This window comes from Harpia harpyja, chromosome 4 (assembly GCF_026419915.1).
Source record: "Harpia harpyja isolate bHarHar1 chromosome 4, bHarHar1 primary haplotype, whole genome shotgun sequence".
NCBI classification, from domain to species: domain Eukaryota; kingdom Metazoa; phylum Chordata; class Aves; order Accipitriformes; family Accipitridae; genus Harpia; species Harpia harpyja.
The window spans coordinates 71,685,001-71,712,008 of record NC_068943.1 but is presented as its reverse complement, the minus strand read 5'-3'; the positions used below and the strand labels follow the sequence as shown (position 1 = coordinate 71,712,008).

Sequence of the window (27,008 nt, the reverse complement as noted above, 5' to 3'; positions counted from 1 at the left end):
GATTGTAAAGAATTACAGTCTCTTAAAAATCCTTTTCTCATCTGGGGCTATGATACATTTCAGGACACTTTTTCCCCCCCTCCTAGATAGTTAAGACAGACAGCTGAGCTTCCTCCCCCCCCCCAAGACAATGAATGTTTTGGGCAGTGGTTTTGGCTTTTAAACCCCGTGCATATCACTTACTGTATCTGGCTACCTCAGACTCTGCATTTCTTTTTGGTAGTTGTCAGGCTAGTATCATGAACCAGTCTGTAGACAAGGATAATAAGACTCCTGGCAGATGTTAAATGCCGTCCGGTGAAGGAAGGTAGTGCATGACAGATCAGTAGTTTCCAGCCTGCAGACTTTCTTTCGACTGTATCTTGATGGTCTGGGGAAAGTGACTGCGAAAAGTAAGCTGACAAGCTCAATACACCAGTGCCTTTTGCCGTTTCTAAATTGCACCGTGCAAGAAGGGTCCGTAACTTGGAAAAGGTTCACCACAACCGTTATCAGTAGTACCAAGGACATCCATCTGTGCCTTGTCCTAATGTCTGGTACGTTCCTTTACAAGGCAACTTTGTTGCTTACCTGTCAGTAAACTAACTTATGTAGGTGGGCACAAAGTATCTGGCTTTTTTCCCCCCTTACTAAAGTTTGAGCTGAAGTTCGTTCAGTGCCCAGGACGAAGGTAGGACAGGGAAGGAGAGGCTCTTTCTTACCTGTATTAGTGTTTCTGTATTTTTGTTTCAGATGGGTGCTTGAAGTTGGCGAGAATGCTGTCCTTCCCATCGAAGCTCCTATGTGCTGGCTGGACTGAATATACATTATTTTTGCCGAGATCTCCAGGGAGGTGTCGTGTATGTGCAGCTGCTCATCCAGCCAGTGGGGCTGATGTGCTGAACAGCACAATCGAGAACAGGGACTGATGTTGTAGTCAGTAGAGCTATTACCCCACAAAAGTGGGACTGAAAGTCAGGAGTCCCAACTCTCTCAGCATTCTTTGCTGTTTTACAAATACTCTTAGGACAACTTTCTAGCAGATCTGCCAAAGAAAATAATCTGTAAGTTGTCCTTTACCTCATCTGATGGAAGAAAGCAGAGATAGAACCAGCCTGCACAGTTGGAACCCTTATAAAGGATGGTCTAACAAGGTTCCATATAAACAGAATTTTGCCCATCAGTCTTGATGTTTTTTAAAAAGGTTAAAATTTTAGAGTTCTGGATATACCAGGATTCCTTTCTGGTTTTCCTTGTATATTCAGTATTTATTGCTATTGCATCTTTCACCACGCCCCCCCCCCCCCCCCCCCCCCCGGTGACACTTACTGGTTAGAATAGACTCATTTTTGTGAAGACTCGAACTGTGTGGTGAAGATGGCTCTTTTCAGTTACGCTGTGAAGGTGTGTGGTGGGTGAGGCAGACGAAAGAGAGGTGTGTTCTCACGGCTAAGGCAGTTGTGTGTTGCTTCTGGAACTGGTCTCATCTTGCCTCTGCCGTAAAACTTCCTCCTGGTCAGGCCATGCATACACTTGCACAGGGTCACCAGAGATCTCCAGCTTGAAGCAGAAACAACGACTGCAGGCGGGGAGAGTTTCCCAAGTACTGACTGGTTGCAGGAGGGCTCTGCTTTCTGTGTATATTGTGCTGTGAAAGTGCATGTTGGGTTCTTGGTGCACTCAACTTTGCAGCTTGCTCGTGGTCCTCTATGTGTATACAGCAAGAATATTCTCACGTAGTAAGAGATTGTATGGTTAGTTGCTAAAACAAAAACCCCTCCTACTTTGATGCAGCTGCCAATGGATACATTGTGAAAAAGATAGATACAAAGTTTTTAATGTACAGTTAAGGCTTAACTGAAGCTGCAAAACTGTGAATAGCCACCTGTCCTGGTTTTGGCTGGGATGGAGTTAATTCTCTTTCTAGTAGCTGGTGTAGTCCTGTGTTTTGGATTCAGTATGAGAAGAATGTTGATAACACACCGATGTTTTCAGTTGTTGCTAAGTCATGTTTAGACTAAGTCAAGGATTTTTCAGGTTCCCATGCCCAGCCAGCAAGAAGGCTGGAGGGGCACAAGAAGTTGGGAGGGGACACAGCCAGGGCAGCTGACCCAGACTGGCCAAAGGGGTATTCCATACCATGTGATGCCATGTCTAGTATATAAACTGGGGGGAGTTGGCCTGGGTGGATCGCTGCTTGGGAATTAACCGGGCATCAGTCAGCAAGTGGTGAGCAATTGCATTGTGCATCACTTGTTTTGTATATTCCAATTTTTTTATTATTGTTATTGTCATTTTATTATTTTATTATTAGTTTCTTCCTTTCTGTTCTATTAAACTGTTCTTATCTCAACTCATGAGTTTTTACTTTTTTTTTGTTCCGATTCTCTCCCCCATCCCACTGGGTGGGGGGGAAGTGAGTGGGTGGCTGTGTGGGGCTTAGTTGCTGGCTGGGGTTAAGCCACAACACCACCCAACACAGTAAATGGGGTTAGGGGCTTGGCAGGAAGAAGAGAGTGTGATTTTTATGGCTACAATTTTACATGCTGATATAAACTGATTGAAGGTTTCAAAAGTAACCGTGCTTCTCTTGTTTTGAGGTGTTTGACTTGGTAACTCTTAAATACACTCCCAAGACAGAACACTTGAGATAATTGAGCCTAGGCACTTTATGCTTTTAAAGAGCATCTAGGAGTCCTCAAATGACTTTGTTAAAACCACTTTTCCTGACAGATGCAGTTGGCCTGCAAATTTACATTTTAGCAATTTAGCTGAAATACTGAAACACTAAGCATGAGATGAATGGGAACTTACGTTCTTGAGCATACTACACTCAAATAGGGCAAAAAAGCACCTATTTGTCTAAAGGGGTGCAAAACGTTTGCTACAAAAATTGCAATTAAAATGTAACCTAATTCTGTGTTACTGGACTTAAGTGGTGAGTGGCAAGTTTTTCTGCTGTGTGAAGAATCTGATGGACTATTTCCATAACCCTGTGTAAGGTGGGAGATCAGTGCTGAGGAGCTGTTCCACAGTGTGCTCCAAGACTCTGTCACCAAGCTGTTCTGCTGACCAATTCACTTTCCTGAGTGGGGCTGATGGTTCAGACCTTCTCAGCAGCCCAGAGAAGTGGTAGCTGAGCTGTTCCAGAACCAGGGTCTCCAGGTATGACCTATTCTGATTCCGAGGAACAAGCCTACTCTTGAGAGCAGCTGCTGCTGCTGCTTAAGAGACTCCCGTGGCACTGGTAACATAATTTATGGCAAAAGGATGGCTTTGTAGTCAGATGTTTTTCATAGCTCTGCCTGACTTTATTCCCCCATCGTGTACGCATGTAATGTATTCAACAGGAGCCTAGTATCGCACTCGGAAATACTGTTTTCAGGTGAAGAGAGAGCAGTAAGCTACTGCAAATGTGGTTGTGCTTCTAGCCTGAACTTAAGTCATCATGGCTTGCTAATGATGTTTCAGGAGCTTTTAACAAAATTCTTGGGTTACTTTCCTGAAGCAATACACTGGACTGACCTGACTTTGAAAAAGGTGATAAAATAGTGGCTGTATAGTAGTTCCTGAAAACACATTTAGAAAGAGAAGTTGCTGGGGAAAAAAAAATCCCCTCATCCTCTCATAAGAGTAAGTGATAACATTCTGGAGATAGCCATCTACAGACCTGTAGAGTAGGAATAGATTTAAAAAAAAGCAACCCACACTTTTACCTTAAAGGATAATTAAGACATCTCACCCTATGCTAATTCACTGCTTGCAACTTGTACTGATAAGAATCAGGTAAGATGATAAGGTGGACAGTCTAGTAATAGAGAAATTTTGTGACTCTTATGTTCATTTATCATTCTGCTACAGCTTCCTGTGACCTCAGATAAAGTTCAACTAGTTCCCCTTTCATATAAATACCTTCTAAATAAATGTATTCCTGTACAAGTATGTAAATACCCTTTTGTGATGGGGTAGAACATAACATTAAATATACCTGCTGGGTATATTAAAATCATGCCAGGTAACTTGAGAAGAACACATAGTAGTGCTGTTTCCAAGCTTGGGACAGCATCACAGCTATCCAAGAAGGAGCTGAGGAAAATTTCATCATCAGTCAAATGCACAAAGTAGCTAGAAGTACTCAGTGTCTTTTTAACTGTGAGGGCGACAAGGCAGCAGAGTCCTTCACCAAATACATACAGTCAGCACAGAAAGGATCCAGCCTTCTGTCCTTGCTTATTAAGAAGAAAAAGCTAAATCTCTGTGTGCATCCAGGCCTACTCACTAGAAAACTTCCCCTGCAAATGTGTCATTAGTATCTCAGCTTTACACTACCACATCGATAGATTAAGACTTCTCTAACATCACTAGTACAGCAGTTGGGAATAATGTTCAGAGACAGATTTTTTTTTTTTTTTTTTAAATTTGAGTAGAAGATGTACATATTTATCAAGAGACACAATTCCACAATTTTCCAGAAGCATAAGGTAGACAGGAATTTTCCGGGCCATGTGGTCTTTATGGTTTTGTCACTTTTCTTCTTCCTGAGTTTCTTCTGTCATCAGAAAACTACCCTTGCAAGTTCAAACAGAACCTGTGGAATAGCAAACATGTTGATAGGAATTTTTATTTGATTTAATGATCCTTAAAACAGCTTACACTGTAAACGAGTAATCTGAAAAATAACTATAGCTGCAATTCACAAGTTACTTGCAAAGAACTGAAGACTAATCTACTTGTACAGTACATAAATAAAATAATCTTGATTCTCAAATTATGAGATATATAAATTGAACTTGTTATTACATTTTCAGTGTGACAGTGGAAAAAAACCCCACCAACCTCTATGGTGATGAGTATTACTATCATCCACTCGAGGCGTAGAGCGTGCTTTTCATTCAGGTGATTTCGCATTAGGTCTGTCAGCTCCATGCAGTGCTGAAGCTTTTCATTCATTACCTGCAAGAGATTCCAAATATATTGCAAATCTGGATTCTGTAAGTGGAACAAGATCACTAAATAAAGGAACACAATCCACAGAAGGGTTCGCTGAACAGAACTACAGAGGTGTTAACATTTGTCTGCGAAAGAAAAGAACAGAAAGTCCTGTAAGGCAACATGCACAAGCGACAGAAGTTTCAGTATAAATGAGTCTGTTTTTTCAATAGGTTCACAAAAATAATTGAAATTTAGATAATGCATCTGCAGGTATTAAACTGCTTCCGGGTGCTATCTACTTATGAAAACAGGCACAAGAAAAAGAATTTGCAGCTTACTGGAATGCCTCCAAAGTAACTAAATATTGAAGGTTGCTGAACCACCAGAAGAGGTAGTTTTTGTGCTCCTCATTCTGGTTCAGCAGCAAGCATTATGTCCCTCTTCAATGAACTGACCTGACTGGTCATGTCAGTAAGAAGACTGCTTCACATCTCAGTTTTTAACTTGTTTTCTTGCACACATTTCAGAACAAGAATTAAACATCCTCTTCTTACAACCATGTAACGCCTAATTTAGTGGCTCAGGAAATACACAATCCATTGATTTGAGGCAGGGTTGTTAACCTAAACTGGGTAAAACATGTGAGTGGGTTACGAACACATGGAAAAGGGGATATCGTATAGGATCCTATTATTCTTTAATCAGTTTCTACAATTAAAACAAGACATTCGTGGAGCAGTCTGTAACCCTGCTGAGCCAAAGAAAGACAGCTGATCTGAGTGTGGAAAATTCTCCTAACAGTAAGACACATACCTTAACTCTGCGATTAATGTTAAGAAACTGACAAGTCTTGTCATAAAGCTCTTCCAGTTTTTCTCTGTCCCAGTAGAAGTCAGGTGTTATTAGCAGGTCTGAACTCAGATTTATACGGTGCCTAAAAAGAATGGGTACTACAGTAGTCAAACTTTCTTTTGGTGAATACAGGAGCAAATATTTACATAGCATTTAAAAGAAACAGTAAAATTTTCCTGTAATTTTAAGTAAAATATGAAAAGAATCTCCTTTCGTAGTAAAAATACAATTGTAGTGATTGTTTAAAATCGGTCACATCTCCTGAAACTTTTCTGAGAATACTGTACTGTGGAACAGTTTTGAGCATAAATGACTTTTGCCTTATGGCAACATTGCCTCCTCAACTTGTCACCTTAACTTTTGATATCTGCAGAGAAGTCCTTGACTATGCTAGTAGCTCACTGAAGTGGTACGTGGATTAAAGTTACTGAGGAGCTCCTTAACAGCTTGTTTATATCTCAGAACTCTTAAGTGTGACTGGTACTGACACTGACATGGTGGGTATGTGAGCACAGCACACCTTGCTGAACCAGGCTATTGCCTCAACATTATAAAGGCTAAGAGCTAAAATCTCCTGCCCTCCACCTACTGCTCATATAAATCTTTGGACACTTAGAACTTCATTGTTCATTACTGAACAGTCCTTCAAGTAGGGATATAAAATCCAATGTTTCAAATAGGAATTGCTTTTTTAATTTACCTCTTTCTTCACTGATTTTGAGTTTTTTTGTAAAAGAGTGTGGAATGCTCTGTATTCTCAATGGCCAAATCTCACTTCAGAGGGGAAAAAACCTCATTAAATTCTTACAATGTAGCAGTGGTTTCTGAGTAAGTCAGGGGAAGAACAGAACTTACAGAAAAGTTATACTAACTCTAGGCCATAGTTAACAGTTCTACCTACCCCTGTCCTTCCTCCTGGTGTCCTCTGCACACTCTAGTATCTACTATAATTACTGGTTATGAGACCTGTGTTGCTGGACCCAGGGAGGGAAAAGGGTGTGGAATTTGGGCATTTACAATATGCTGCTTAATGCCTGTCTATAGTTGAGATGCCGTAGTGAGTGGTGAGCCAGCGGGTCCTCTAACATAAACAGCACACGCAGTCTCCAGCCAAAAGAAGGTTGAAGGAATTCCCCCGCCCCACCCCACTGTGTTTCGTGTGTATTCTGGTCTTTGTATCGTGTAGAACTTAAAAATTAAGTTCTGTGTAACACAATGTCTTGGGTGTAACCAAAAAAGTTACCTTAACGCGAAGAGTTCTCCAATTTTCTGCATTACATCTGCATGAGACAGTTTTACCTTCCTTCGTGACTTCAGTATCTGCAAAGTAACAAGTTGTTCACCGCTTGATCAAGTAGCATGTACTAGTAGTTAAGAAGTCTGGAGTTTTACAGCCTGAAGTATGTATATGAGTTAAAATCTGAATGCATATCATACTTATTAACATTTGAGTTTTGTTTGCTTAGTGCCTTGCTTATCTAGCTTTGTAAGAATATCACCATGCAAGTCTTCATCCAGGTTTTTTCAATAAGTCACTGAGTATGACATCAGTATCTGTACAAAATCCTGGAGCATTTTCTACGAATGATTTCCTGAACAAGAGATCATTTGTTTTTTCTTCCTACTATTGTTATTTTTAAGTCATGACAGTGTTCTTTTACCTTGCCGCTACTTAGCCTTTTTATAGACTTTTTACTTAAGACAAACAATGTATTACAATTAATTTCCTTCATAAAAAAATACTAAAAATTATGTTTTCTTTTTTGAACCCTAGGAATTTCATTTTTGTGTGACATCATAGGCGCTTTGTACTTTAATTAAGTCTCATGAAAAACTGTGGTTTAAGTAACTCACTCAAACTCTTCATTATAGTCAAGTTAAAGCACATTACTTTCAGCCCAAGCTACCACACACTGTGGCAGGTTTTTAAATGCCGCTTGTCCTGTTACGTGTACACATTCAACAGTGGCAGGTGACAGTGGCACAACATGGGAAACATTCCAAGGCAGAACCCCACTCCCAACCCTTTAAAGACTGACGATTTCTTGTCCCACCGCTTTGTGGGTGTTCTGAGCTTCTCTACGTTGATGGCTTTACCATCAAACGTGTTAAGCATTCAATTGCTTTTTCCATATCCTCAGCTGTATCTGGCCTGATCTTTTACAAAGCGCAGGAGAAAAGGAGGGGAGAGGTACAAACAAGACCTCACCTCAGGAATTGACTGGATAGATTCCACGAAGTTATCCAATAATGATTCCCAAATAGCCAGCTTTACTGCAACACAGAGGCGACAGAGCAGGACACTGTGAGACGTATATGTGCTTCCTAGTAATCGTAACTTTAAATCTGCCAACATGCTGCTTCAACACATGTTGATACATACAAACATTATTTGCAGCAAGTTACCGTTAGTATTATACCATCAATGTTCATACACCTACGGACAAATCTGGGTTGGGCACTGACGCAACTCTGCATGCAGAGCCACCTTGAGCACAGCTCTCTTCTCCAAATGATCAGTTCAGATCCAGGAGAGTTTTTGCTTCAGCTCAGAAGTTGTGTGAGTGCTCTACTGTATGTACGAAGCCTTTGCGAGCTACCTTCCAAGGAGGCTGGAGATAACGAGCCATGCTGGAGTCAGGCTGACTTCATGTGGTGCTGCTCAAGAGTCTCCACTGCATTTCTAGCATCCTGCAGAACTCTCATTCTCCATTTGTCCAGTATTTGATGCAGCACGCTCAAACCACGGAGAGTTAGCTTGCACAGACACACCACCTGTACTTGTTGAAGCTAAATTCAAACTTAAGCAATCTCCCATTTTGTTTTTAGGTGAATATACTGTTCACTGAAGATATAACTTCTCTTCTATGGAAGCTGTTCAGCACACGCAATGGCAACACAAATTCTACTATGCCTCGGCTTGAGCCTGGAAAGATGTTTCTACAGGAAGATGACAAAAGTCACGCCTTTGTTCTTTAGTCCGCAGACTCCCCGACAAGAATGAAGTAACAACAGATCAAATATTAACCCTATTCACTCCAAAGAATTAATCAGGGAAGATGTAATTGTCAAAATGAACTCTTTCATGGTAGTAACTGATAGTATCATCTAGGCAGGACGCTGACAGTAAATCCAATGCCGAGCATCCTTCACACCCATCTTTTGAATACAGAGGCCTAATCCAAGTCAGTGACTTAAATGACATTTAATTTAGCCCCTGAAAAAAAGCCAATAGGCATTTCAGCTATTACCGATTATTTGACAGAGGTTGGTTTCTGCTGTGTCATAAATTTGACTTGGACTATACTTGCATCCTTCATTTTTATTAAACATTATTGAACTGTTTTCCTTTATGATGTGCATATCTCCCAATAACATAAATTGGTACCAATTATGTCCTGGGAATAAATCGCTTGCTCCATTATATGTGGCACTACACTTCCATGCAGTGGCTTTATGAATAGGAAAACTACAGGGAACGAAAGGCTTTTTTTCCTCAATAGTTCTTCCTTTAACAGTCAAGAGCCATTTAGTTATGCTGTACTCCTTCGTCAAATGGTGTATCACTTCAAAAACATGCATTCTGTTTCTTGATGTCTCTTCTGTTTGAAGGTGCAATTCCCCAAATACTACAGGAATCCTGTAATTTACCCTAAAAGCAGTAGGGGTAGACAGACCAGATGTCCTTTAAAGGTCTTTTTGAGGACGGCCTTACTGCTGCTAGCTTCTACTCCCACTTCCTACCTCATTCGAGGTCTGAAGCAGCAGAGAGGTGTATTTCCTCAAGCAGCAGCACCACTGCTGAGCCTGACTTCTTCCCAGTGCCTCCTGCTGTCTCCTGCCATGGCTAATAAGCCTGGAAAACATTATCTGTGACTCTGGTCTGCACCTTTGATACTGGTACACCCTCCCAGCTGGGAATCACTGCTCTACATTACTTCTTTAGCTGGCATCTAGCTTTTTTTGTTAGAGGAAATGATGTCAGGATGAATTACCTAAGATTACTGACAGGTTTCTAATACTGGACTCTACACTCGTTGCTATCCTAGAATAGTTCTCAAGGGTGGGGAACAGGATGCTCAGTAGAATGTGTATCTTTTGCAAAGTATGTTTCTTAATGTGCTTTGTTAATCTTTGGGATGATTTACATTGAATGAGGTAATTCAAATTCACAGAAAACAAGGTAAAAGCTTTGAAAACGAATCCGCCTACTGAAGCACAATCAATCTTTACACAGTTTGCCTAAACCAGACACCGAGTCTTCTCCAACCTGTCACTGTACAGGTCCCACTTATAATGACATTTCACAAAATCTGTAGCATAGGCTGAAATTACAAACAATATTAACTTACCAGAAAGACAAAGGGCATTTGAAAAGGCAAATTTCTGCAGAACAACTTCATCACTATCCAGCTCAGAATTTAACAAGATTTCTCCTTTATGAAGCTTTGACTGACCTCTGTTAAAACAGGATTGAAGCATCTTCATTGACTAAGCCACCAGCAAAGGTTATTTATATAAAGCATACCGTATCTATATGGACATCATCCCTGTCCTTGTGTTTTACTCATGTCCAACCTGACAATAACCAAAACAAATCACTGAAAATTAGTTCCTCAGTCTAAGACTACTATTATGACCAAATTTTCTAGGTTTAAATGAAACTGCAGCAAGAAATGATGGTAACTACAGCATTACTATATACACATAGACAGTTCAGAGTAAGCAGGATGCTGGCCTCTCTCCTGTTCACTATCTCCTGTATTATCCATTTCTGTTTTTCTTTTCTTCTTTTATCAACATCACTCCCTCCCTGCTATGATGTTACTTTCCCTGAACCCTCTATTGCATAGGGGGCCAGGAGCAAAGAAAAGGGGGCATGAGAGTCGTTCAATTTATCGTGTCAATCTCACTATGAAACTTGCATAAGCACAATGGAATATGTCTGGAATCACAAATTACACAACTGGATAGTACATGCAGTTTTCAAATGGCTAGGAAAAAAAAAACAAAAACGAAAACCTGTCCTCTTATCAGGTTACCTTAAATAAGCTCAACCTCATTAGCTCAGCTCCTAGTGTTACAGTGTCCTGTCTAGGAATTGTTTTTTGGTGCTGCTGGAAAACTACAGATAATTTATATAATCATTTACTTGGAGAAATACTTCCGTAGAGATGATGATGGTTTCTGTTTGGGATTGCTGAAGAACATAGTCAGTTGTGTGGGCATGGACCTTCATAATTTACAAAATCTACTGCATAACAAAGTCACAAAGGCCATTACTTGCAAGTTTAGCAATACAGCAAAATTTGTCAATTTTGATATACTGTTTTCTCCTTTATTTTACTCATTTGAAAAAAGAGTAAGGACAAGTATATTTTTACTAGTTGCTTTCGCTTGAATTTGTTTTAGGTATCTATTAGCTTTTATATAAAGAGTGCCTGAAGATACTTACTCTCCTATTCTATAGTTCATCTCTTCATTCTCCCAATGGACTAGTGCAACTTCATATGGCTGAATTTCATGCTGTTCTAACACTCGCATGACATTCTTCATCTAAGAAAAAGACAATTGCACACACAGGAACAGTTACCATGCAGTATACTATCATTCTACAAAGATCTCGCATATAATAGGTTGATGAATGCAACTTTCATGCTGAAGTTATTTAAGTAACAATGAACAGGTGCGCTAAGTAATGAAGTGATTATTAACACAGTTTACTTCTGAAGCTATCTGTAGCTGTGTGGAAGAATTTATGGCTATGAACAACTGCAAGGAATCTGTGAAGACTAAAATGTCGCTTAATGTCTGCATATATAAAACAGGGTAAGGATTAACCACAGCAGTAGTAAAGACAATGCGGATGTATTCACTATTAAACAATGTGCTGTACAAGATTTTGGCAGATGTCTGAGCGTGGGAATGAATCTTTAGGATAAGTACATCAGGTGGCTGTTTCTGCCAAAATTACTAGTTTGCTGCTAAAATCAATGGTTTTGTTTTGGCTACCAGAGGTTGGGTTATATTACAGAAATCCTTTATCACCACAGAAATCTGTAAAAATGGTTTCAGCTGCCCACATTCAACCCTGTAAACAGTTAAATGTGCAATTTTACTTGCAGAAGTAATCTCATTGTCATTTTATTCTCAAGCACACTAAAACCTGATGCAGGAAGAAAGAGCCCTTTTCTCTCACAAAACTTTCTCCTCTGACATCTGCCTTAGAAAGGAACAAGGATGAGGGATCCTACGTGCTACAAGGCTCCCCTCATAAAAATCATTCTGCAATTAGAACAAATTCTGAACTAAAAAACCCACTCACCTACAGGTTTTTAAAAGGCATTTAGCTACACAACAGCCAATAAAAAAAACCCAATACACTTAAATTCTTTAAAGAGGTAAATATTCCACTAAGTGGACCACATACTTAAAACACTCTCTTCAAAATAACAGTTAACCTTTTAGTGCAAAACTGTATGCTAGTAAATAAAAAAATCTGTTGGATCACCTGCAAGAGGGATTTTCTTTGCAGTGCTAGCTTTCTTCATTGCTTTCAAGAATTTTGGTGAAAGTATCTATGTAAGACACAATAACATTTTTCACTAAAAAGCCCCGAACCCTACAGCTACAACTGCTTGTTTCATAATCCTGAATTTAGTATTAGCATGACTAATACTTGCCATATATTCCAAGTCTTGCGGTAAAAAAGGGTATGAAAAATTATTTTCATTTTTTAAGCAAGGAATTGTTTGCTGTTAGGCCAGTCAGCTCGGCCAGCCAGCTATGCTGTGTCCAGGGACAGTACAGCAAGGCAAACACTGCTAAAACAATGCCAGAGGTAATAGCCAGTCCATAATGTAGCATGCCAGACTTCAAGAGTGTGTTCACTTGCATCCAAGTGCTCTAGCTGGCTTTGTGAAGTCATTAGTAATACAGTAATAATTATGCTGTTAATAGACTAACAGTCCCTTCCAGAACTACAACCAGCTCAGGCTTCCCAGGGCCAGTACAGAGCAAGATTTAACAAAGCTTTACAGACCATAGCCGATTCTGTGAAATTCATAGGTCTTGTAATGTGCATACTTCCAAAGTTCTTCCATTGCTCTGGATAATGAGAAATTGTATTTCAGTGGCAGCTTTCTTTTATGTAGTCAGAGTAATACAAAGGCTTCCACTGACTGATGTGAGCTTCTTCTAAGCCCAGTCTAATTTTATGGAAGGGACTACCTGTGACACAGTACATTTAATGAGAAGAGATGTTCTGGATTCACTAAATGTAAACTCTTGCCATTACAGGCAATCACGTCACGCAATTTCCTTTTAAAAAAACAGATGAGACTCCACCTCAAAGCTAGTTTTGCTTTTTGCCCTTGCTATTTTTGGTGGTGAAGCTGTTGCACGACCTCCCTACTCAGGTACTTGAAAATGGTATTTAAAATTTTAAATTTCTATTCATGATCAGTCTGTAGTTATTACTTCTTAAGTGTACATTAGTTTTAAATAGTTTTTCTTCTCCTAATAGTCATTCTGGAGTACTTTTAAAAAGCAATTTTGTCCATTCACAGTGATTCCCTACATTCTGTTTTACTGAATTACTTTCAGTTTCTGTTCTACAGACCAGTTTGTTTTTTGTTTGTTTGTTTCAGTTCATTAAACATGTGCATAAAAATACCTCCTCTATTTGAGCAAGTTGTTTGGAAGTTAAAACTTTTACTATGATTTCAATAAGCAGAAAGAGGCAGTCGTCTTTTATACATAAAGCTAGCAAGGGACCAACTAAAGTTACTAGTACTGACAAGAAAAACATGGTATCAATTTTTCAAAGGTACTTAAGCATGTACAACAAAACCAGATTTTTCACAGTGCTCCAGTGGGTAGTGATGCCCAACTCATAAAAATCAACAGGCGTTAGTCAGCTAGTCTTCAGTAATACCTGTGAATCAGTAGCGTAGTTACAGCCATAGCATCGTAAGTGTGCTACAGGCAAGGTTTGAAGGGAGAACTAGTATCTTTTTGTAGGCCAGCTGATATACTGAACCCCCCCAAACCAGACAGGAAATCAGGAACATTTCAGGTCTGAAACAGAAAAAGTGAACTTGAATCCAGAAATTGTTCACACCTGGAAACAACTGCTCTGTGTTTTCATTTACCTTGAAAATCCTCCTGTGAACTTCTGTGCATCTCAGACTCATCTATTTAATACACCATTTAATTTCACATACTCTGCCTACAGGTAAGATTGATACTTTTCCTCTTTGTATCTAGAATAGAGTTTTATTTAACTACAGTAATAAAAAACAATATATTATATTAAAATTTAAATAACTATAAATTTATTCATAAAAATAGATATGCCTGTGGCATACCCCTCTTGGTCAGCAAAGAGCACCAAATTATCATAAGGGGCATGTCATTCCAATATCAATGTATTTTAACAATTATACCAGCCAATAAAAATCTTCCTTCAGGAAAATTGTTAACTGGTAGAAACACAAAACAATACTAAAAAGTTGCTTACAAATTTTGTCGCTTTCAAAGTTATCCAAACATAAGTTTGAATAGTTTTAACTGAAATAGAATAGAACAGAATGATCCTTTTCTTCTAACACATTTTCTGTTACATTAGTGCCTTTCAAACAACCATTCACAGGTTGATTTTTCTGATCTACTTCAGGATGTAGAGCTGAAAGAATTTTCTTTTTGTCAGTCTCCCTAGATTAAGGTTTCAGATTTCTGGCTTTAAGCAGAAAATGTTATCCACTTTGTATGCTACACATATATTTGCTCATTTTATACAGAAAGTCAAGTTTCAAAGGTGATCTATCAGCAACCCACACACTTCAGGGCAGCAGGAGGCAAGCGCCTGCACTCATTAGAAGATCACTCCTTTTCCTTCATGGAAAGATCCAAGCTCCCAAACAACGCCCAAGCACGCTGAGCTTTGTGGGACTGACAAAACATCTGCTTATGAAGTCTTAACAAACAGTTTTGCTTTACTTACACTTTTCTCTTCCACATTCCAAAACACAACAGCCCCTTCCCTGTGAATTCAAGGAAAAACTGAAGTGTAATTATACTGTTTAAATGTATTTCAACGCAATACTCAAATTGTACAGTGGCAATTTTTGTCATTGTGAATCAAGAAACTTAATACAATCTTCACAAAACCTACATAATAGTTGCTTTTTAGCCGTACTTTAGTCAAAAAACATGAGAAGGTAAGTTATTTTTTAACCATTTAAATAATTCTAATTTTTTTTTTAATGATTCTGATTGAACAGTTATTCCTTGAGTTTCATGAGATAATACGATGCAACGATCTAGGAAGCTGCACTACTTCTGTCACGCCGTTGCTATTAATACAGTAATGTTTTGGGCATGATTTATAGCTTACCTGAAGAAAAAAATCATGCCAGGATCATCTTCTTTTGCAGATTTCTCAGTACCAATCACCAAAACGTTTGCAGCATCTAGTTTAAAATAAATGAAAAAAGTTGAAGAATTAGTCAAACTTCTACACGATAGCTATAAGCATATAATTCCAGTTTAACAGTTACATGCTAACACATCAGCCAGTCCCATATTTTTCACGCTTGTCAGGAAACAACTACAGTATTAAACTACACTGCTTCTCTGAAACGTCACGCTCTAGAGACACTCAGCCACTATGCTGAACTTCACTGGAATCTTTAGTTAATGAAATGTAACAGTTTTGAAGAACAAAAGACTTAAGGGAAAACTGATGCAGGGCATAGTAAATAACCAGGAACAGATTTATAGACATGGACACGTAAAGTGACTGAAGTTGCCCACAACTGCAGAGAAATTACCATTTAAATCTGCTTGCCCAAAATATCTTTCTCTTTTCTATATAGTAAGGGACTAATCTGCACTCAAATTGCACTGACTGCTTTGACAGTCAGAAACTTGAAAGAGCATACCCCCAAGAAAGGAAAGGGTACACCTGCATCTTCCTTTTGGATCACAATCATGCTTTTGAAACAAATCTTCCAGCCACCCTCATCTACCACGCTTCTGATGTGCACTGCAGAACCAGTGTCAGAGTACACAAACTGCTTTTTTTGGGTTTGGTTTTTTTTTTTTTTTTTTGCATTAAATTAAAGTCAAAGAGGAGCTCCAAGAATGCACCTGTGGTACTCCAACCACTAACGGGCATTTGTTACAAAGGACCAGACTTGAGCTAGTGTAAGTAGAATGCCCCAAAACTTACAAAATGTGAATGCTGGGTTCTCAGAACAGCGTTTTGCTTTTTTCCCCTACGGGTCTTCTCCACTGTACTACTACTCGCTAATATAGATAAAGTTTTAGAAGTCCTGATGTGGTTTTAACAAAAAAAAGGTTACTTTCCAGCATGACTCATTTTGTTGCAGAACTAGTGGAAGCTAGATCAGCAAAACCCCCTACTTCTACTATAAAGTGAGACTCTACAAAGAGGAATTTGCAGGGCCTAACACCTAAGCCTTAAAAAGTTCAACCCTGTGGTGGTGCAAAAAGATCACAAGTCAAGTGACAAGGCATCAGTTTCAGCCTGTGTACAAATTCCACTCTGCTTTACTGCTCAAGCCATAGAGGCCAGGTAGACTAAGGCAGCAGAGAGAGATGAATCGGATATACTTTTGCTAATACCCAAATTGAGACCACACGAATCTGTATGAACTCTTTAAAGACTTTTCTTTCACTTGCTATTCCAGTTCATGATTTGCTGAATCACTAGAGCAAGTTTTAGGTGTGAAGTTTGAGTTCACCATGGAAGAAACATTTGTTTGCATTTTCTCATTTGCCTTTTCAAATATCACCCTTATCTTTATCCACTCCAGCCAAAACATACACAATTGAAGAGAATCTGGTCCATTGTAAGCGGAGGTACAGGATCTGCCTCTAAAATGTTTTTAAAGAGGTCAAGACCAAGAATAATGCTTAGGAAAAACACTACAAAGCAACAAATCCACACAATAATTGCTGATTTAGATTTCTATGTGCTAATATTTTTTGATTTTCCAAGAGTCGATGTTTTGAGTTGGTAACCAACCACTGCTACATGTACAAGCCAACCACCAGAAGACATCAGATCTACTGGCACAATCCAACATCCTTTCATCATTACTTCCTCCAAACTTTTGATAAACAGTGTATTTATTGTGAGGAGTCAAAAACACACCATGAAGAAATGAAAGAACTGGGAAAACCCACACTCCCAGGGTAAAACACCAGCACCAGCAACATTCGCCTTATGATAATTCACAGTCGTGTTGGAGATTGTTTGTACAAAGATTCTATCCCAAAGCTGTGAAACCAGTGTTGGTTTTAATACAAAGAAACTACAAAGGAACATGAAGCCTATACTCTACAGCACCTTGTCTTTCCATGTTCATCTTTCTGAGCAAGACAATCATAGTAAATCTCGTGTTTGAAAGAGACCCACTGGAGTATTATTGCACTTGGATTACTAAGTGTTTGAGAGGCAGCAGATATTTGATAACCTCTACTGAAATGCCCATAAACACTATCTGTCATTCTCTTAGCTTCATATAATCTGTTCATTCAAAGAAAAAAAAAAAAGCATTCTACTGCCAACATATGAAAATCACAGCTGTTCTAGGGCATAAGGTTCCTTAAGCTATAAAAAGCTCCATTTGTTTTTCTCTTGTAGTATACTGTAGCTATTTCCAAGCCATACTTTCCCAAGTCTTCAGCAATAACTGTATGGAAACCAGAAGCAATTACTTTGCTGAAGCCTAGCTAAGTGAAGCATTCAACAATTGCTAGGATATATTTGGCCCAATGAAAAAAAAAGTATCAGCTGCATTCTCTTTACTAGAACTAGGCATTTATGTGTGTATCTTTTTCATTTCACTTAGTCAGCAAGATACTCTCTTGCATGCCTTCCTCTCCAACTCTCAGTGATTTACATTAATAGAAATGTGAGTATGGGAAGAAGATGCAACACTCCAAATTACAAAATTGTTTTGACAGCTGAAGCATTACGGTATCACATTACTGAAAGATTAATTAAAATAAAGAAAACTTTCAGAATTTTTTCAGTTAGCAAATTCCTATAGAAATTCTTTGTATCAGAAAATTTTCAAATTTACTTTTCCTGCATGCATCTAATTTTTCAATACTTTTAGTGTAATTGTAATTTTGGGAAAATTACCATAGGGTAACAGCAAGTGCTGGTTATATTGCTATTCTGAAAGGTTTAGTTGTGGCTTTTTTAGGCACATGGTATTTTAAAGCAAAGCAATATTTTTTATAGGCAGTATGATATATTCCAGGGTATTAACCAGAATAAAAATACATAAAGTTGTAAAAATCATATACCTCACCCATATTTAATTTCCCAAAGTATAACATTGCTTTTAATACGTTTCAAAAATCTACCTCTAGGCAAACTTGTTATTTCAACATATCCATGTGAAGTCAGGTCATGACACAGATTACCAAGATGATATTCATCTGCTGTTGCAAAGGCTGTGCACTGCATCAGATTCTGTGCCAAAGGAATAAAGATTTGAGTTAGGGTAAGGCTGAAGCAAGATGTTCGTAAGACAATTGTTTGCCTCAAATTTATCATGAGAGTGACATTTATTCACTCTTTTCTACGATATCATTGCCATGCTGTCCACCTGGTGTACAAATACTAACGAGATTACTTGCTCCCTATTAAGTGGGAAAGCAAATCACAGACTGAGATCAAACCAGGTGACATGAGTAAGTCGCACCTAAAAACTCTGTGATAGAGCCACAAAGCGAACCCTTCTTCCCTGAATGCCAATCAAATGCTTTAACAGTAGAACCACACTTGCTACTGCTCTCCCATCCTACAGCTTATGACATACTCGGCTGACTGCTGAAATCAAAAACAAGACACCCCCAGTATCAGCTTTAACATCTATATTTTAAAGGTAAATGGAGTTCAACTATCCCAGCCTGCTTATCAAACAGAAGCTCTAACTGCAAACATCATGTTCTTCCATGCACAAAGCTCACTGCCCAGGTAACTCCCAGGGTATGAGCCACTGCAACACCGCAGCACAGAAAGTTGCAGATCTTCTGGGCCTGTTGTAGGTGCTGCAGATCTACAGTGTCCCCGAGTTGAATCTTGCACTAACAACATGGTCTCAACTGACACGACAGTTGAACAGTATAAAACAGCCAGAGTTTGTCTCAATATTCCACAATCTTAAATAACTAAAATGCCATATCCAAACAAATAACTGGAAAAATAATACTGAATTGCAATGAGACTGATTCAAGTGTGGCAAAGAAAGAAAATCATCTCTGTGAAGATTTTCTTGATGAATCAAACAAGTCACAGTAAACCGATTTACAAATTCTACTACTCTTTTTAAGTGGATTTCTTTGTTCTGATACCATATGTGTCCCGTGATAATGTTTTTCAGTACAATGTAGCGGAAGATATCCAGAAAGCAATGTGTCTCATAACGGATCAGTCACTTCCCAGCTTTTTGTAACCAACACAAATGGGGATGTAACCAACAACAAATGAACAAAAGAACTGTACTCATCTGCAAGCATTTATACCCACACTATACTTCAACTTAAAATCCAAATTATATTCTTGCAGCACTCATACGCTATCAAACAGCAAGGCTTAAAAAGGTGTTGTACTCCTTGGGGGGCCTGTTACCAGTCATCAGAATCACAATCACACATTTAAACTTCTTTTCTTTTTTAATGTTAACATTCTGTTATCACTTCCAAAGCTATGCTTACACATCATCTTATTTCAGTGATCACTAACAGAAAATAAACTTTAAAAGTAATGACAATATTCAGTGTGCAATTTTGTAGGCATATTTCCACGACTGTGCTACAAGGCTGAGTTAACAGTGGAACAGAACTGCGTTTTCAATTTCCTTGCTGCAGTACCTTTGCAAAGTTGCATTATCATGATTTCATCTGTATAAATCCATTCTCAATCTCTAAACTGCCAATGCAAATTATATATTTCAGATTCTTCCAGAAAGCTCTGGTTATTACAAGTACACATGCTCTGCCATGAAACCCTTGTGTCAAGAGTTAAGGGAACAAACTCTTTTCTTGCAGCTAGTATATAATCTGAAAATCTCTACCCCGCTCTATGCTTCCCATAGTTTATTACTTGTGCTATTGTTCATTTCAAGGCAGATGCACTACAGGACAGACTTTCTGTCTTAGTGCTGCAATTTTAGTTTCAACATAAAGACTTTACATTTAGTTAAGAGCCAGAAGTTTTCTGCTAAGACTACATGCCTGAAATAGCATTTTGGATATGCACTAGTTTGTTTGGGTTTTTTTTAACAATGTACTGTTTCACTTAAATTTTTACTAAAATCTTGTTTGATGGGGAACATTTGGATTGGGTGTAATTTGAGATTAAGACACCTAAAATACATGTGTCCACAGGTACTCTAGATGTCTAAGCTCCCATGATAGTTGGTGGAGAAATAGCTAAAACATCTATACTCTAATGAACGATTCAGCTAATCCTAAAACAGACACGTTAACTGCCCGATCAACCTTTATGCCATGCTTTCTGCTATGTCACTTTCACCTGCAAACTTCAAAAAAACAGAATACAAAATCTGTACTGGTGCTAGAAAGAAACTCCAGCTACTCATCACCCTCCTCCTTTCTGCCTACAGCCAGGGCTTCATTGGGATTCTATTCAGAGTACTACAACAGCTAACCTTAGAAGTAGCCATCCTAAGTACCTCAACAACTCATTTTCCATGTCATTGCGCCCCCACCAACTGTACAGGCTCATGGAACCATAATTCTCCTTATCCCACCCCTTCCACTTCAAGCATACAAAAATTTTTAAGAAAGAAAACCTGTAGGATGAACTTAAATCCTCACGTCACCATAGGAATCAGTCTTTATCTTACGTGTAGTAAATACTACATCTTTACTTTAATTTCAAGCTTTTTCTATACTATACGGCTATAGCATTAAAAATTAGCTCAAAGGCTTTTCATGCAGTCAGACCTTAGGAGGTTAACTAAACTGACTAGGGGTACTACTCACTGATGGACTAACTAAACCAGTTAACTGCTTTCAAGTAACTCCTCCATCTATCCTGAAAAACTGGTCTTACAACCATTTATCACTGCTGCTGCTCAGCACTCTGCCTGTAAACAACACATGAAGACCAGTGCAGGGGAGGGGTGGGAAGGACCTCATACATGGACTGTTCTGCAAAAGAAAGGTGCCAACTGCCAGGCCCTCCCAGACAGAAAACACCAGAGATCCTCGGGGTTCATCTAACTGAGAAACTTAGGAGTAGACCTAGAGCTACTGCCTCAAGGGGCAGACCGGGTAGGAGAGGATGCAGCGGCCTGCCCCCAGGTAACTGCCCTGGCAATAGGGCCTGTGTTACCAGGGGGCTCTTGGTTGCCTCCACGTGGTGCAGGCAAGAGCAGCTTTTTCAGGACACCAGGATTTAGAGAAAACCAATGGCGCGCTGAAAAAAAACCTCGAGGATTCTCCATTTGCGCTACTTCTATTAGTCATCTTGCAGAAATCGGCCACATCTTTATTTCTCTATACTACATATCTATAAGGAAATACACAAACAGGTAAAAAAAATGCTTATTGCAAAATACTGTCAGCCTGCAGACAAGGTGGCAGCCTGTCCATACCCCTGTAGATGGGGCTATATATCTGACAAAACCATATGGGGTTTATTCAAAAATAGAAGATGTTTCTGTTAGGTCTGAGTTTGTGTGATTTCTGGCACAGCATTTGGCCATGTGGAAGCTTCCTCAGACAGTATATTATTATTTCAGTGTATCAGGAGTATTTTCTCCATTTCTTCACAATGGAAGAAAGTAAAAATAGCAGCGCATATTACCTGCATACACATATATGAACATGTCAAACAAAGAAACTGTTTGCGTTCTATGCTGCCATCTAAAAGCCTCAAAAATCTAAAAAAATTGTCACTTCAATTCACCCAACAACAAAAAGAAGAAACCTCTGAATGTATTGTCATAGCATGAATAACAAGCTTGAAACAGTACATGGTGTTTCAGGACTAATATTCTTCACTTTCTTTTTTCAAAGCAACAGGAAAATACAAGTGGGAACTAAACTGTCTGTAATTGAGCCTTTATGTTACATTAAAGCATACTCCTGCTCATCATACAAAATATTAAACAGAAGCTTAGTGACAAGAAGGCAAGCATTAAAACTTGTTTCTGTGCTCATGTTCATTAGATCATGTAATAGACATATGCAAAGGCAATGTGGAAGCTATTTCTGAAAGCACAATATTTGTTTCAGTCTCATCAATAATACTACTTTATTAACAATACCCTGGAACTCAGTGGTTGAAGAGTAACACTTCTGACACCTGAATCTTTGTTGGAGATCTTATATTCAAGTATGCTTAAGGTCTGCCTTGGCTAGTACTAAGGCTTGCAAAGAACTATCTTAAGGAGAAACAGCCACAAGTATGCACTGTTTCACTTAATCATATCTCATTTTATCCAAAACAGTTTGTTGCTGCAATTACCCTGTAGATCTAGGAGTCTGGAGGTCAAGGTGCTATTTCTACACAAGGAATAATCTTCCTCAAGTAACACAGGCTACATCTGCACCTCTGTTTCCCATCTGAAACTTAATCTGAATATAAACTTTATATTATTTACTTTCACCTTGATTTCTGCTTGAGTGAAGCCTTAAAACTGGGTAGAACTGGACAAGCAAGGATACCTAGGGAAAGTTAAATTATTCTGAAAGCTAGACGTTGTTTCTCAATATTAAATGTGATTTGAGAGCACTGGTTAAAGTTGTTAATAATGGATTTCATCTTTCCACTTATCTTCCCTTCTGTTCACACATTGCTAGTAAGTCTCTATTTTATCTTCAAAATACCAGACAAACTAGTTTCTATCAAGCTTGTTTCGGTTTGCAGAGCTCCAACCTCTTTGTGGCCACACTAGGATAAATAATGAAATCCTCCTCACCAAAAAACCCATGTTAATTTCATTAAAATGTTTATCTAAACCCAAATCTGAATCTAAATTAAATTTGTGAAGTTCCCTTAATGTTATACAGACTGTAAATTTTCTACTTTACCTCCATGTCTGACAGTAGTGGCTGGTTAGTTCTGGATGGCTGCTTGGTCCTTGGTGCCTTCGGTGGCCTCTTAACTGGCTGGTTACTGTGTTTTGGAATAATTTTACCAGCTGATACAACCGAGTAAAACCTTGATGAGATGTTTCTAAGCTTTTTAATATGCTCTGTATTGAGCTTGTAGTTTTCAGTTGTCGCCACACCAAAACATTTCCAGAACGGAAAAAAACCCTCCCCACTCTGATAGTAAACATTTTTTCCCAAAGCCGATACATTTCCTTGGAGCAACTGCCAATTCTTGACTTGCACGCATCGACTTGTCAAAAAAGAGGAAGCAGTTTTCAGAGCGTACAAATTCCAAGACTTTGCTGTTCTGTGAGCTGTTCTGTCAACTTCATTATCCAGCTTTGATAGCGGACATCCAGTTTTATCGAAGCTTTGGCACTGGCAGACCGTTGTTAAAGCGTGGAAAGACCTAATCTGAAGGTGCAGAAGTTTCAGTCTCATTGCTTCCCTCAGAACTGTATTTAAAACAAACAAAATCATCCATCAACCCTTTGGAAAGAAAGAATATGATTTTCCCCTTATCTAAAAGGTGACCCATACTCCTTTTGCATGTGTTAGTACTTTTAAGCACATAAACATTGAGGGATTAAACGGCTTTTTTTCAACGCTACGGAAATACTCTAATTAAGATCAAAACACATTATTGAGCTGTGTGCTTGCAACACATGGTGAAAAAGTAGAATTGGTTGCTATGTCAATATGTAAGCAGGCATCTTTTCCCTCTGTTGCTCATTCTGTGTAGCAGTCTGCACTCTCAGTAACCCCACGGATGAAATTACTCATGAGCCAGCACACACACCTTGAAGAGGACATCAGACTCTGTGAAGCATTATTTTACACATAATAAAAACAACAATTAGATTACTATGGGGTTGTATGGGAATGTCACCTATGGAATACACACACTGATCAGCATCAGCTGAAACTGCTGTATTACAAACAGCCAAGCATGGATCCAGCTCCGTTCATCTGTCTTGACTAGAGCGAGAGCCGAGTCAGTCAGGTTATGGTCTTGATCCTGCTAGTACGTACTGGTGCAAGAGGGACCACAAGGCCTACTTGCAGATCTACCTGTGCTGATGGAAACAAGATACTGTCCTTGTTCTGTTATTCCAGACTAAGAGCAAGCTCATTATATTCTTGCTACGTTGTATGAGCTAATCAAATAAACTTTAAAAGTATTGACAGGCAGTAGACTGAATACCTCAGTGGGTGTGTTTCACTTGCTGAAAAATTGCAGTGTCAAGTCCCTGCCCCCATCTGCTTTTATTAAGCAAGAACATTTCCCTCATGACACAGAATCCATCTTCAGCAAGTTATTAACAAAAAAAAAGTCATTAAGTTGTATAGTTTGAAAAAACTGCCAATTTCAGAGTATTTTTCAAAAACTGTGTAAAGAAGGATCTTCAATACCACCCATACATTTAAGGTAATAGTTCAAATAAGTATTTTCTTGTGGGAACAAATTGCGTGCCGACTGGAACAAGCCCTCCATCCTGACAAGGATACCTAGATGCTAGCACAATGCACGCACAACTTGAAATAAAACAAACCTCACCCTGACATAACTTAACGCAAGGGGAGCACACTAATTCTGGTGAAAGAAGCACACAATACTACAAAAAAAAAAAGACATTAAACGCCTTTAGGCTATCACACAATAAGTAATTGATATTGGGCATAATTTTATATGCTCTTCACTTGTAGCTTTTTGCCCGATTTGTAAGCCTGTTATTTGCATACTTCTTAGAATAAACTAATTATTATTTTCATTTTAAACTTGTCTTGTATTTAAAAAGTGACCCAGAAGACTCTGCCCAGGGCAAGGCACGTTTACCTTTTTAAAGGCCCGTTACCTCTGGATAATCAAGAGAGCTGAAAAACTCAGCAACTGCAACCCAAGGTAGTAGAGAGCCAGGGCAAGGGGAGAAGTCTCTGGAAGCGTGGGGTAACTGGCAGAAAGAGGCTCACAAAGGCCAAGCAGATCCGTACTTTCCTAGCCAACAAAACCTTGCCTCGAATCACGGTGATCCCAGGGGTGATTTTTCAATCGTACGGGCTTACAGCAAGTTAGAAGGAAGCAGTGATCCTAGAGACTAAATTCCATGGCGGAGCCTTAACGCCAGGTTTGCCGCAGCAGAGGCACCTAGCCAGGAAGCGCGGAACAGAGCGATCCCAGAAAGAAGCGGGACAACGAGCTACCACAGCAAGACAGCAGGCGCCATCTCCGAGCAGCAGAAACAAATCGACCCTTTATTTTCCAACTCCTCTTTAATACAAGACACACTTTATTCACGCCCGTTGCCTTCCGGCCGGCAGTCCAAGCTTACTGCGGCAGAGCCAGCAAGATGTACGAGTAAGCCGGGCCCACTCCGCCCCCCCCCCGGGTGCTGGGGGCCCCGCCAGCAGGGCGCTGCTCTCCTGCGCCTCGCTGCCGGCACACTCCGCTCCTGCCCAGCCCCCGCCCGGCGGCGGCGGCGGGGCCCTCTGCCCTCCCTTCCCCTGAGGGAAACAATGGCGGCGGCAGCCCCGCCCCCGGGAGCGCCCCCTCAGGTATGCGCGGGGAGAGGGGAGCGGCCCCCCTCCCATTGGCTGCCTGCCGGGGAGGGCGGGAAACGGGCCGACAGGGGGCCAATCGGGCAGAGAAGGCGCCCCACCTCCGCAGGAAGAACGAGGCCAGCTCCGCCCCCACCCGCGGCGGCAGCCGAGGCGCTCGGGCCCCCGCCCGGCGGCAGCGCGCGGCTGACGGGCGCCCCTGGCGGGCGCGCGGGGAGGCGTCACCGCCCGGCCCAGCGTCACCGCGCGGGTGGGGGGGCCGGCCCGCCGCCCCCGTTCCGTAACGCTCGGCCTCGGACGCGGCTGCACGACCCCCGGGGAGCGCCCGGCGGAGCGGCTGCCGGCGGCAGTGCCCGAGTACGGAGCGGGGGGGGGGGGTGGGTTTGGGGGGAGCGCCCCGGCAGCCTTCCTGCCCCGGCTGCGGCAGGGGCAGTCCAGGGGCGGAGGAAGGGACGGGGCAGGGAATCGCCCCCCTCCCTCCCGCGGGCAGGGCTCTTCCTCACCCCTGAAACCGCCTCCCCTCACTCGGCCTACGGCCCTGCCTGGGGGGGGGGCGCGGGGCCTCCCCACTCGCGTCAGGGTCAGAGCCGGCGGGAAAGGCAGGAGAGGCCGCCCCGGCGTCCGTGCCGCCGTCCTCCCCCCCCACACCGGGGCGGGGAGGGGTGCTACACAGCCCCCCCTCCCTCAGCAAAAGGTCCCGTCGCAGCTCCGACCGGCGGCGGGGAGCCCTCAAGGGCAGCCGCCCCTCCCCTCCCCCTCCGCCCGCCGCCGCCGCCGCGGGAGGGGCGAGGCGGTTCCCGACGCGCGCCAGCACTGACCTGGGGGAGGGGGCGCGCCGCTCTCCGCCGCGCGAGCCGCGGCCCCCGCCCACCGCCCGCCGAGCTCCGCCAGGGCGCGCGGGCCGCCAGGCCCCGCCCGCTCGCCCGTCCGTCGCCGTACCGCGCCGCGCGGCAGGCGCGGCTGACTCACCAATAACGTCCGGCTGCCTCGCCCCACTTCCGGGGGGCGGTCCGCCGGCTCGCGGGGGCGGAGCAAGATGGCGGCGGTAGCGGCGCTACCGGTCTCCCTGTCGGGCAGGTTTAAGGGGTCCGTGGCGGCCTGGCGCGCTGGTTACCGGCAGCGGGGTGGGCGGGTGGCAGGAGAGAGCTGAGGGACCGGCTGGTGCCCCCCCTCCCTCCCCGCCGCTGCTCTGGCCGGGGAGCGGCCGCCTCGGGGCGCCGGACCCCTCGGTCGGGGCCTCCGGCCTAGCGGCGGGCGCCGAGCGGGGCTGGCTCTCGGCCTACTCCTTGGGCGGGGGCAGCGCCGTGGACGGTCCGGCTCGGCCGGGGGCGGCCTGGCCGGGAGGCGGCGCTGTGGGCGCTGCGTTGCCGGCTCCGCGGGGGCGGGCGCCTCCCGGGGCCGGCGTTTGCTCGCCTCGGCCCCCTCTGCCCGCGGCGGTTGTCCGTGCCTGTTGCTGACGGGAATAGGCCTTAGAGGGTGCGAGCGGTGCCTGAGTTTTTCCCAGGTGTCCTTGGGTT

The 27,008-nt window shown here is 41.6% G+C and overlaps 2 protein-coding genes across 8 annotated transcripts in view; one reads left to right on the top strand and one right to left on the bottom strand.

Moving 5' to 3' along the window:
* Positions 1-4,397: 4,397 nt before the first annotated feature.
* Positions 4,398-26,592, bottom strand: RMND1 (required for meiotic nuclear division 1 homolog). 6 transcript variants are annotated; one of them, XM_052784720.1, is made up of 11 exons: positions 22,873-23,430; positions 18,169-18,277; positions 15,161-15,236; positions 14,768-14,807; positions 11,219-11,319; positions 10,116-10,222; positions 7,973-8,037; positions 7,007-7,083; positions 5,725-5,845; positions 4,780-4,932; positions 4,398-4,567 (listed from the first exon to the last, which is right to left on the bottom strand). In XM_052784720.1, the coding sequence occupies exons 1-11, from the start codon at positions 23,413-23,415 to the stop codon at positions 4,535-4,537; spliced, it is 1,425 nt and encodes a 474-aa protein (XP_052640680.1). In that variant the 5' UTR covers positions 23,416-23,430; the 3' UTR covers positions 4,398-4,534. The 6 variants fall into 6 exon arrangements, with proteins under 6 accessions (XP_052640680.1, XP_052640681.1, XP_052640682.1 ...); XM_052784721.1 differs by having other exon boundaries at positions 4,816-4,932; XM_052784722.1 differs by lacking the exon at positions 4,398-4,567 and adding an exon at positions 26,310-26,436 and having other exon boundaries at positions 4,595-4,932; positions 22,873-23,390.
* The window catches only part of ARMT1 (acidic residue methyltransferase 1), a 67,960-nt gene continuing 67,443 nt past the window's right edge, over positions 26,492-27,008 (top strand). The window contains exon 1 of one of the 2 annotated variants that reach the window (XM_052784723.1): positions 26,492-26,577. Coding sequence is in view for 1 of the 2 variants with exons in the window: in XM_052784725.1 (XP_052640685.1) it covers positions 26,528-26,577 (50 nt within the window). In the remaining variant the exon portion in view is untranslated. The remainder of the gene's footprint in view (positions 26,578-27,008) is intronic. The other variant, XM_052784725.1, reaches the window with a different exon arrangement.